Consider the following 12,916-nt stretch of genomic DNA (forward strand, 5'->3'; position numbering starts at 1 on the left):
GACGTCCCACCAGCTGCTACCCCTCTCTCTCTGTGTGTGTGTGTGTGTGTGTGTGTGTGTGTGTGCGTGTGCTTTAGAGGGTCAGAGAGCAGAAAGCTGGCACACACACCCTGATAATCACACCAGGCTAATTATCATAATTACCTGTAACCAAACCCAGAGACACACGACAGCGTTGATGTCCGATCATTTCTCTCAAGAAGAAAACTGCAGCTTCCTCTTCCTGTATTTACTGTGTCTTAACATTTCAGAATAAAAGCATTACAACATAAAGTCGTTGAGCATGAATGAGGAATCTTAAACTCCTCGTCTTACGTCACAATATGATGATTGATCTGACACTCGTTGGAGAACTGGAAACATTTGAAAAAGACGAAGCCGTCAGTCTCATCTCAAAGGTTTCTATCATCGTCTGCAGAGACATCAGATCATTATCTGAGTTATTTGTCCAGAGATGATCAGACATCAACGCTGTTGTGCGTCTTTGGGTTTTTGTTTCAGGTAATTATGAATTATTTATTAAAGAACTTCTAACAGCTTCGTGGTTAAAGCAGATCAACTGACAGTTTGTTCAGTTTATAACCTGCTGAAGATTCAAAGAATCCCTGTGTGTCTTTCTCTGTTTAAAATCTTTTATTTTATTTTTAAAATGTTTATTTTTTCCCACTGTAGACGATGTCCTCTCCCTCATCACATCCCACTTTGTGTTACTTTAAAACAAAATAACAAAACAAAGAAATAAAGACACTGCGTCTGTTGTCAATAAAAATCTAATGTTGATACGAACAGAGATTTACTTTTTGTCTTTTACGAGATGCTGACACGTATATTTGAAAATCCTTGAAACGAGAGCAAGAAAATCCTCCTCAATAAGCCCAGTGTGCACTTTATTAGGTACAGCTGCACAATGTCAACTTTAACGAAGATGATAATGTTTGTGTTTGTATCGACACTGTTGTCGAGGTGATTCAATTATTCCTTTTAGCTCTGAGGAGACGGACCGTTTCTCTTGTCTCTCTTGTCCAATAAACCACAAGAAAGACTGCAATGCACAAACTGCACAAACACTTAATTATTCATTTTTATATTGTATATAATATCTCTATTTTATCTTATTTATTTTAGATTCTGCTTCTAGTCTTATTTTATTTCTTATAACATCTTCGCCTTGTGCTGCTGTGTCAAATATGAATTTCAAAACAATAAAAACACCTTTTCCTCATAATATTATATATTCAAATTATTCATAATAAATGTGTCACTGAATTTACACATTGTGAACACAAACTGAACATTATCACTCGCTCAGACTGGACAGACATGAAGATGAATGATCTCACATTCTGTCACAGTCTATTCTTTCAGATTAATTTATTATTGGTTTAATCTTTTATTTTATTTGTCTTCGCGTGTCCAGATTTAATGTTAAATTTAATGTTTGTTTTCTATTTTTCTTTTTTCCCTGTACTGTGAACATTAATGTTGTTTGTCTGTTTTAAAATATAAATACATTTCTGCATTAAACTGTGAAACGGATAATAACTATACATGACCTTTAAAACACAGACGCGTAGAGAAACAGTTCCTCAGAGATAACTTTCCATCCGAGGCCGTTTATCCGGTTATTTATCACAGTGTCATCTGTGGGAGACGTTTGGAAATCCTTTCAAAATAAAATCATGAAAAGTGGTGTTTGCATGTGACTAAAGAAGAAATATAAAAAAGGAAAGAAAAGTTTAATTCAGACAAAAAAAAGAGGATTTTCCGTCTGAGTTCAGCCTGGAGCTGAGATGTATGAGCCAACACACTGCTGTTAAAGCCTATCATTAATTACAGTCTGGAGTACGCTGTGTGTGTGTGTGTGTGTGTGTGTGTGTGTGTGTGTGTGTGTGTGTGTGTGTGTGAGGTAATGAGCAGTAGGAAACGGGGTTAAGAGTGACATGGTGTCAGTGGCTTCTCTTCTGGCCTAATTAGCCCTCTAATTAATAGATTAATAGATAGATAGATAGAGCGTGGATAAGAGCATCAGCTAACTGCCCGAGCTAATGATGAATCACCGTCACTCCGTCACGTGGAGAGATTTCTAACAAGGTGAGGACACAAATGTAGAACTGACTCTGTTTTAAAATTCATCCAGAAAAACTGCACGACTTGTTTTTTTTTGTTTTATCTTCCAGCAGGAAAGAAAAGACAAAAGGAAAGAAGAGGAGAAGAGGCTGAAATCAATTAGCCTTTCCGAGCTGGTCGTTAGCTGCCCTTGGTTGGGCACAGATAATTAAAGGGAGGGTGGTGGGGTGAGAAAGGTCTGGGTGGGGGTTGAGTTGGACTGAAATCAGCCATGAGATTCAACTAGATGGAGACGGAGGGGTTAAATCAGACAGAGATAAAAGAAAGGAGAGAGAGACAATGCAAATGAGGGGAGAAAGAGTGAGAGAAAAGGTGGAGAGGTGGAGGAGAAATGGACCGAACCGAGAGGAAGCCGATCTCTGGGCTGAAACACAATCGTCCTGCGACGCCACAAAGACACAAAGAGGCAGAGGAAAGACGACACCTCCAATAATCTAAAAGCTCTAAAGCATCTTCATGATCAATATGAGAAGCACAGATCTGATAAACTGATAATGAAGGATCGTCACGATCAGGACGGGACGAGAACACCAATCAAATCAAACAAAGACAGAAAATCAAGATCCTCGAAGCCACAACCACGACTTTGACATTTACAAAAGGAACCCGGCTGTTCGACGAACACGTGTTCTCCGAAGAGGAAGAGTTTTCACCTCTACAGTTCTGACCGTCTGCAACCAATAAGAAAACAGCTGACGGAGATTTTACCTCGAAGCAATGAGACACAAAATAAACTCAGTCCATGTTTCAAATCTCTTCAGTCTGTTTTTCCGTCACGTGACGAAGCTTTGAAACGACTCCAGTCAGACACAGAGGTGAAGAACGAACCTGAGAACTTCCTCACGCTGGTGTTTGTTTGTAACCTCCATGAAACAACCAGCAAATAAAGTCTCTCTTGTTGACTCTTAAACTTCGTAGGAGGTTTTTTAACGTCAGTAAACGTCACAGGAAACGTCCGTCCCTCCGTCTTAAAGCGAAGCTCCTGAACTGTTGGAGTTTTATCAGTAACTAAAGGTTCATGGTTCCCTGAGAAAGTTCCTTCAGAACTCAACAATACCACCTTAAGATGATTTAACATAATAACAGTCTCTAGGTGATCAACACAGATCAATCACTGATCAGACGCCTCAAATTCCTGCCAAGTCATTGCACCGAGACTTTCCCAGAGTCCTCTGGGGCCTGATCTGACGGAGGCGATGGAGGCAGTGACGACCCCGACAGCTCAGGCCTCGTGGCCGGGGAAGCCATTGACATTTCCCACTAGATTAGCTGGATGCAGATGAGTGGACCTGCCTGGGGGGGGGGGGGGGGGGGGGGGGGCGACGCGTGGACAGGAAGTAACAAAGTGAAGAGCTGGATTAATAAGGAAGTGGATTTCAAACATATCAATGGACCATCAGACTGTAGAAGAGACCAAACATCTGGTGGATCATGAGCGTCGCCTCTTTGTAAATTTGATGTTTTCAAAGATTCAAACACAGTTTAAAGAAGAGAGAAATGAACTGTTCTCAGGCAGGAAGGAGTTTGATAAGATAATACGTTAAGTTTTAAAATATATTTCTAATAGTTTTATATTTTCATGACGTGACGATGCTCATTCAGCCCCGGTTGGAAACTTCCATCCTCTGAGCTGCGAGTGAGTCACTGTGCTGGTTTTAGTTTTAGTCTGTTTCTCTTCTCTTCACTCACACGTCGCAGGTTTCCTCCTCAGCTCAGGTCAAAGCTGTGAACTCTCTGGTTCAATTAGCAGAATTCCTAAATAAAAGAGGGTGATGTGTGTGTGTGTGTGTGTGTGTGTGTGTGTGTGTGTGTGTGTGTGTGTGTGTGGTGAGTTTCTAATGTTTACCAGCCGGCCGCGGCTCACAGTGAACCCATTCAATCCAAACACATTACCCACAAACACGAGGACAACTCTGTCGTCCACTTCTTCCACCCCCTTTCTCCCTTTTCTTTATTCTATGAGCAATTTTCCGACTGAGCCAATTAGCCAAAGGGTGAGGAGGGTGAGGGGTTGGGAGGACGAGGAGGAGGGGGGGTTCGTACCATCGGCGTACAGATTCATTTCTGCTCCAGGAGCCGGCCCCCGCTGGCTCACGGCGAGCAGGAGCAGAGCGGAGCCGGCGAGCGGGAGAGGACGGACGGAGTCACGCATGTGGAGAGCGTTATTTATTTCTTCATTATTAAAATAAGGGAGGGGAGGGGGAGAGGACGGCGAGGTTAATCTGATGACTCAGGCATAAAGAATGTGCATTTAGTTTGTGCTTTTAGCCCGTATTAGCATAACCTCGCCGCGATGACAAACGATGAATGGCCCGGTGATTGGCTCGTGTCAGCCGGCTTAATGTCAATAGTAAATTGGAGGGCTTGTTAGGCGAGTTGGGGGACGCGGTTACGGCAGCGGCGAGGCAGTCATGTACAAAATAATGTCTATTAGGACTAATTTAATCAAGGCCTCCCTTTTACAGATGAATTAGAATGTAGGGGCCAATTATTTTTCAACGTTTGCACTGGCCCTGCCTGTCAGGAGGCTCTCCTCCTTCCTGAGTGTGTGTGTGTGTGTGTGTGTGTGTGTGTGTGTGTGTGTGTGTGTGTGCTGTTTAAAATGCAGGCCGTGGGGCCGGCTCGTATCAGCAGGGGCTGCAGATAATGGCGGGGAGATGATGGCAGGCGGGATCAGCTAGTTAACCGACGCAGATGAAACGGAGTTCGGCTCAATCTGCACACACTGGATCACAGGCAGCGCACACACACACACACACACACACACACACACACACACACACACACACACACACACACACACACACACAGATCTCAGGGGACATTAGTTGTATTTACAAACTCTTTCTATGAGACGTTTTCTGTGTAATTCTAAAAAAGTGTCTCGTTGTTGTTAAAGGATGAAATCAAAGTGTCTCCGTCCCGATGAAACTGAAGTAGCTGCTAATTACATTTTTTCAGACGACTCATGAACCATCCAAAGCCTTTGGTGACACGATCAGTATTTCCCTTTTCCTTGCCTTTCCTCACACATGCTCCCATCAGCCCCGTGTTCTCTCATCACCAACCAACAAGCCAGAGCCCTTTAACTGACCCGTCAACCAAGACAGAGGAGGGAAGTCACCAAAGAGTCAGAGTCAGAAAGTCTGTCACTCTCAGGAAACACAAAACTAAAAGACTCAAACCTTAAAGAATAATCCTGGTTCATCAGAACAGACCCCAAAACGAAACAGGAGTTTGATCCAACAGGTTGGAAACAAGTTGTAACTGAAACCGACTGTAAAGAGTTTAAAGACACATGGTGACACAGTCGTCTTTAACACGAGGGTCAAAGTTCACAGAGTCTGATAAACTGTCAGTTACTTTTCTTCTTTACAATGTTACTTAAAGAAAAGATCTTTACTGACTTTGTTCTTTCATATAAAGTTCGAATGCTCATGTCACTTGATGAGAATAACAGACGTAATAATTATGTTTTAAAGTCGATATCTGGTGTGTGAAGTGGAGACACACACACATACACACACACACACACACACACACACACACACACACACACACACACACACACTGACTGTCTGTAATTACTACCTTTAAATCCTCCTGTAACGACCTGCAGCAGACGAGCCTCTGATGTGACATGTGTCCATCTCAACTCTCACCCGTCCAATCTGTGTTAGGATCACAGAATCGGGGGGGGGGGGGGGGGGGCGTGTGACTGATATGAGTTTGGGTTTTATGGGGTATGAGGCGGGACTACCCCCTCCTTCCCCCACCATTGCCTCTGACCCTGGGGGGCAATTATCTTGTGATGTGGGCCCCCTGCCCGCCTCCTTCTCCCGCTCACCCCATCTGGTCCCCTGAGCCCAATCCTGCTGCCGTGTCGGGGCGCTCGCCGCACCTGCACCCCGGCCCAGATTAAAAGCCCCTGGTCTAATTTTAAATCTGTTAGCGCTGGCCTTTTCTGGAGGGGGGGCAAGACTAATCTGTTCCCATAAAGGGCCCTTCTTCTTCCCCTCTCCTGGCTCCCAGCGCCAACAGACCTGCTGCTGAATTATTACTGGCCAGGCATTCGTCATGTGGGGCCCGCTGTTAAGTGTGTGGTGGCGAGGCGGCGGCGGAGGCGATACGTAGCCCTGCGCGCTCATCCTTTAGCCGCCCTCATTCCCGCTCATTTCTCTGCTGTCTAATTAAGGTGTGGCGCCCCAGTACCTACACGTCTCTGCCTCCTCCTATTGTTCCCGCTGCTCACTGACCAACATGGTTCCTGCTGAGGACAGACTCCGTCCTCCGCTGACTGTTTCTGCTGATCTGACGTTTCCAATGTCGGATACAAGAGAAAATGTGGCCTGATAATCAACCTGATCAATATTCAGTCTCAGTTCACACCATCAGAAGCTGCAGTAGCTGTTGTTACCAGAGAAGTTAAATTCATTTTTGCCAAGTTGATTGAACAAATGTCAATTTACGAGTTGTTGGTCAACTCACAGAAACGTTTTCCTCGTTCTTAATCCGTCCTTCAAAACTCCTGAGGAAACATCCGTCAATGATGTCGACAGCAGACACAAAGAGATTCTCCTGAGATGAGATCTGATACTGATTTATTGATCTGTACTGAGGCTGAAAGATGTATTTCGTCTAGTTTAAATATTACTTTGGCTCCTGACAACAGTTCCTTCAGACAGACAGTGATTTACTCAGGAAAACTTTCTTTCTACGTGGTTGTTACTTCTGATTAGTCGATGATAATCATCTGATGTTTGGACTGGATCGTTTCAGTCTGGAATCTTCATCGCAGCAGAAACCGTGAACAAAGACTGAACACACACAGGAGAGAGTAACGCACAAACAGGCCAAGATGCTGACCCTCTACGACAGACTGCCAAAGGTCGGGAGTTGGCACGAGGGGTGGGCGGGAGTTCGAGGACACAGGACGCCCAGGGGACGGAGGCACATGTCCGCCAACCACCTCCTCAGTCCGGTGGCCAGGAGGCCGGATTAGCGGCACTGTCACTTGCTGTCCACTCAGGCCTGCTAACACGCTGCGTCAAACACAGCCTGAGCAGGCCTTGGGTGCTGGTGTTGATGTGCCACTCGACAGATAATTAAAACAATGAGCCGCGGCGCCAACAACGGAGGACCGAGGGTGCTGCAGCAGCGCCGGCCGAGCCGCTGAGCCCCCGTGGGGGCTCCGCGACGGGCAGCGTGCCCAAACTTAGCAGCCCTTTCAGCAGTGGCATCAGCTGGGGCGCGGCACCGGGCGACCATGCCAGCTGAGGTGATGACGGCTGACCGCGGGCAGCCAGAGGTTAATGGGAACGTTTAGAGGACGGCTGAGTCTTTTTGTGGTTTGTGGCGGGAGGAAAGACTTCTAACAGGATCCCTCCGGCGCCGCAGAGCTGGCACGGTTGGTGTTCATCCACACTGCAACCAGCCTGCGAGCTTCACAGCTTAGTCCTCGCTACGCTGTCCCCCGTCCTCACCACTGCGAGGGAGGCATGTCAACAAGTATCTCTCCTCATCATGAAGCATTGTGGCGCTGAGCAGGCGTGGCAAGACATTGTATTTGCGGCGCTGAGCTCCAGCCCTAAAACGATTAGCAGCGACAGTCCCCCTCCTTCTCCTCTCCGAGACTTGCTGATGTTAATGAGACCTGGACCGGCCGTCGCTGTGGGCAGACGTACGGGGAGGAGGATGAACGGGGGATTGAAACGAGAGGAAAAGGGGAAGATAAAGAGATGATGACAACAGTTGGAGATGGCGGGGCTCGGCCCTGTCACATATCTCATTGGACGGGGGCGGCGCCGTGGAGGAGAGGTGCGATCTCTCCGAACATAATTCCTCCCTCCGGTCTGACCGGGAAGTCGACAGGGGAGGGGAGGAGGGAGGAGGAGAGAAAAAAAATGGAGGTGTTTAACACTGACGGCCATACTAATGCAGCTCCCTCCCTTCTTACACCTTCTCTCCGTGGCGCCATCCTCCATCTTTTCTTCTCCCTGTTTCTCCAAATTCCTCTTTCCCTTCCTTTTTCCATCTGTTCTTTTTCATCTTATCATCCTCCTCTTGTTTTCCTTCCCTCCATCTCCCTCTTCCTCCTATCCATCCCTCTCTTTCCTTCCTATTCTCCCAGTTTTCCTCCCCCCTTCTCTTCCTTCCTCCTTCCATCTATCCATCTCTCCACCCCCCCTCCAAACCTCCAAACAGGACCTAATTGGGAGGCGAGAGTGGGGGGCCAGACCTTGACAGACAGGAGGTCAGCGTAATTGCTGCTGGCCATATTTAACATTAAGATAATCAGGCCATTAATTACCCTTTGGATCATTAAATCAGCCACTTGCAAAATGAAATTTCGGCCTCTATTACTCACTTGAGAGACCACGAGGGGAGGGCATTTTTCCATCCATCAGCCTCCCCCCTCAACCTCCCCTCCCTCTCTCTCTGGGTCTCCCCCTCCCATCCCTCCTTCAGCCTGGACAAAGCCTCCATTGGCCTTTTCCCCACACCTCACCCTCACTACAGTCCTCCTCCTTTCCCTCCTTCATGCAGGTTTAAATGTGGAAGAGTTCAGTCACACAGAATACAACATGTGAAGTCTGATTAAGTAAAGATATTAAAGTAATGAGGCTCCACAGCTCATATTATATTATATTATATGATTTCTGACATCTCTTAAATCATTACAGAACCAACATGTTTAAAGTTACTTTATTTTCATAGTGCTCATTTCTTCAAAGATCTTGTTCTTTTACAGATTAATTGACAATAACATTTCATTTTTTGTTTGTTTCAGTTATTTGGATTCGTTTGTTTTCTCTGTTTGATATTCTATGTATTAGGTATTTACTTATTTATCTTTTTGTATTTTATTCAATTTTCTTTTTCTTCTTGTTGCCTATAATTTAATTTATTCACTAGTGCTTAATTGTTTCTGTATTATCTATTTTGAATAATCAGATTATTTTTGTTTGCAAAGCTTTGAATGGAAGTAATATAATAAAAAAAGAAAGTAGTTTGAGTATAGGTGTCCCGCAAGGATCAATCCTGGGTTCTTTTTTTTTTTCTATAAATCAAATTAATAAAGTCAAATGGCATTTTTAATTTCAATTTAAGCAATCTCAGATACTGGAGTGATTTTCATATAAACAATATTTGTCATTGTGTAAGAGCAGTTTCCTGTATTTTAACGTATTAAACACGTGTGTGTCCTGATGCTTGTTGTTGTCTCGCAGGTGTGTTTGTAATAAAGAGCAGCAGTGAGTGAACGTAACCTCGGTGACACGGCTTCTACATATCATTTCATAGACCGTCACTGGCACTCCATAAAGCTGTCATAAAACCTCCACGCCTTCCTCCCACTGTGTGTGTGTGTGTGCGTGTGTGTGTGTGTGTGTGTGTGTGTGTGTGTGTGTGTGTGTGTGTGTGTGTGATGAAGGAGAGAGACGGAAGAAGATGAAAAAGGAAAATAAAAAGTTGCTGTTTTCTTTGAACTGTTGCACATATTTGAAGTGTGTCTCAGCTCCTGTTTTCTCTCAGTCACTCTTATTTTACTTTACTACTTTACTACCACGGCTGAGCAGCAGGAGAGGCTGAGCAAACTGAAAGTGTAAAAGTTGTGGGGTCAGGAATGGGATGTAGACAGGATGAGTCCCAGGAGAGAGGGACGGACAACTCAAAGAGAAAGAGACAAGAAAGACAGAGAGAAACGATGGAAGAAAGAGAGAGAGGGATTTATGGAGGGGAAACGACAAACAGCGAGCTACTTAAGGAATGGACTGATAAATACTATTGACAGGACAGAGAGAGGGGGAGAGAGATGGAGGAGCGGTGGAGCGTCGCGGGTTAATTGAGATAATATTGACCTCCTTCTCTAATCTCTTCAGGGGAAACAGGCTTCACATTCATAAATAAATAGGAACATGAGCAACAATAAAAGCATTAGTGCTCTGACGGAGGAGGGCTAACGGCACGTCAATACTCAGTCTGTGTGTGTGTGTGTGTGTGTGTGTGGTTTGCATTTGTACTGTGTGTGTCTGCAGCAACACTTTACCTGAGTGTTTCACTGTATTGTATCTGCGTTACGCACTGAACTACAAAGATGGAGTCGTATCTGTGTGTCCACGACATCGTCACATTACAGTCAGTTTTAAGCTTGTTTGACCACAGGAAGGTTCAACAGCCAATGAACCTTTTATTTTTATTTTCTTCATTAATTCATGGATAAGATAAAATATTCCTTTATTAGTCCCACACTGAGGAAACTGTCACAGCAGCAAAGTGACAGAACAAGAAAGAAAAACTTTAAACTGCCAGTAAGAAATATTTAGAAAGATAAATGATAGATAATAATATAATCTATAAAATAGGTATTTACAAAATAGCTTAACAGCTTGTTCTGTGTCACATTCTTTGCTACACAGCAGATATACAAGGTTTAAATAAAGTGAATTATTAATTTTTAGTTTTCTGGATTCAGTTGCCAAAGTCATTTTCTTCTTTTCACATGTTGTGTTGTGTTTTTATTGTTACTCTGTTTATTTCAATCTTAAACTGTTGTATCTAAACACAGAGGTGACGAGTGTCTCAATAAAACTGATCACAAGCACAGGTTCAGCTCTATTATCAATAATTAACCACACAGGTCTTTATTAAATATCCTACAATAGATTCTGGCAAATTCACATTTACAGGATCATTTATTTACAATTATTTCTCTTTCTCAATGAGGCAAATATTTTATCTAAAATAAGTGCTTTTGTTTTGGAGAGTCGCTGCTCAGGACTTTTACTTTTTAAATCAGGTATTGTTACAGTTTATTGTTGGTACTTTTACTTTATATTCGTGTCTTTACATTTGTTTGTTGCATTTACTGTGTTTTCGTGTGGAATGTGAAAATCTGGGTGTGTGTATTTGTGAGTATATCTGTACACAGTGTGTATGTGTGTGTGTATTTGTGAGTATCTGTACACAGTGTGTATGTGTGTGTGTGTTTGTGTGTGTGTGTGTGTTGGGGGGGTCATGTGGGGAGTAATTATAAGGTGCTTCTGTTGACTAATGAGCGTTGGGGGGGTGAGTGTAGGGGGGAGGACGGGGAAGTCGATCTTTATGCGGATGGCAGTCAGCTCTAATTTGTTATGATGGCTGCTGCTTCCCAGAGCCGCAGCGGCCGATAATTACACACCACACACACACACACACACACACACACACACACACACACACACACACACGCAGGTACACACTGATCAACATCATCGTCACGCTAAAGTTCACCCATTTGTTACTATCCCCTATAGTCTCCACAACAACGCACACACACACACGCACACGATACACACACACACACACACACACACATACGCACACGATACACACACACACACACACACACACACACACACACACACACAGCAGTGTTTGTAGGCATTTCTGTCAATATCCAACACATCCTGTATGAACCCTGCTGAGTCTGTGACACTGACACACTGCCCCCTGTCTGCAGCCTGCAGCGCTGCACTCACACACACTTCTGTAAAACACTGCCACTATTCAAACACATCTATTATTATCAATACAATAAACATAATATAATAAAATCCCAAACTGTGGTGTAAACAATCTGAGACCAGATGACGGTGAGTGCAGTAACACGACCACTTCAGGTACAGTCAGTCACATAAATGTCAGATATGTTTGAGGCTCTTTACACATTACACCCTCCTGCCATCTGTCCTGTGTGTTTCCTACCTGCTGGCGTCTGGTCCCGGTTTGAGGCGTCCCTGAGCGTTGGCCTCCCACACGCTGTTGGCGAGCTCGTTGCCGATGGCCGACATGACCCTGATGAGCTCCAGCGGCCACTCGTCCAGGTCCAGGGAGCGGACCCTGGACAAGTGGGTGCCCAGGTTCCTGTGGATGCCCGAGCACTCGATGCAGATCAGGGCGCCGAGGTTGAGACTCGCCCAGTCCGGGTCTGGAGGAGACAACAGACGTGTTAAAGGCTGCGCTGCGTTAAAGCTACTTCCTGTGATCGTCCCGTTTGATTTCATCATGTTTTAGAGCCAACTAATAAACACTGTTGGTTAAATTACACTCATTTTATATTGATGTTCTCCAGGAGGCGTGATTTATTTCTATCCACTGAGGAAGACCATGTGGTTTGGAGCCCTGGTAGAAGCTAGTAAGTAGACCTTGAGTTGTTGTCAATGTTGACTGACGCTGTGTTTCGTGACGGAGGAAACAGCTGGTACTCACTCTGAGCTTCACAGTCGGCGCAGTGGCCGTTTCCACGGATACCCCTGATGGACTGCAGAGCCATCGCCTCCGTCTGACTGGTCAGACGAGACTGGAGGGAAAGAACAAACAGAGCTCAGACCCTGAACACACTCTGATAAATGAGGGTTTCACTGTCGAGAGAAAGAAACTGGAAACTAGACTTTGTTCAGGTTTCCGTCTCCTCGTTTACTGACTCACACTCGCTGGACATGACCGAGTTTCTGTCACATAAAGGGATGAAAATTAATAAATAAAAACAAAATTAAGACTAAAAACAGAGAAGAGAATTACACTCGTGATCGTGTCGATCTTTTCCTGACAGTCCTGAGTCTGAGCAGATCGTTAAAGGTTTGTTTTCATTCAACTTCAGGACAACAAACAAACAAACAAACAAACAAGCAAACACACGCAGACAGAGAGAAACACACACTTCACTCTCTCTGCTGCAGGTGAACAGACGTGAGTCCGACCGACGTCGCTGCCGTTTCAGGCTGAACCCTGAATGAAGGAATAATACAGC

The 12,916-nt window shown here is 44.7% G+C and overlaps 1 protein-coding gene across 4 annotated transcripts in view; it reads right to left on the reverse strand.

Moving 5' to 3' along the window:
• agap1 (ArfGAP with GTPase domain, ankyrin repeat and PH domain 1) overlaps positions 1-12,916 on the reverse strand; it is a 134,436-nt gene that overhangs the window by 7,020 nt on the left and 114,500 nt on the right. For all 4 annotated transcript variants that reach the window (XM_023396449.2, XM_023396446.2, XM_023396445.2 and 1 more), the window contains 2 exons: positions 12,376-12,466; positions 11,872-12,094 (listed from right to left, as the gene is read on the reverse strand). In XM_023396449.2, coding sequence (XP_023252217.1) covers positions 11,872-12,094; positions 12,376-12,466 — 314 coding nt within the window. The remainder of the gene's footprint in view (positions 1-11,871; positions 12,095-12,375; positions 12,467-12,916) is intronic.

Source organism: Seriola lalandi, unplaced genomic scaffold (genome assembly GCF_002814215.2).
Source record: "Seriola lalandi dorsalis isolate HSWRI2012SDOR001 ecotype SW California unplaced genomic scaffold, Sedor1 jcf7180002054977, whole genome shotgun sequence".
Classification (NCBI taxonomy): Eukaryota; Metazoa; Chordata; class Actinopteri; order Carangiformes; family Carangidae; genus Seriola; species Seriola lalandi.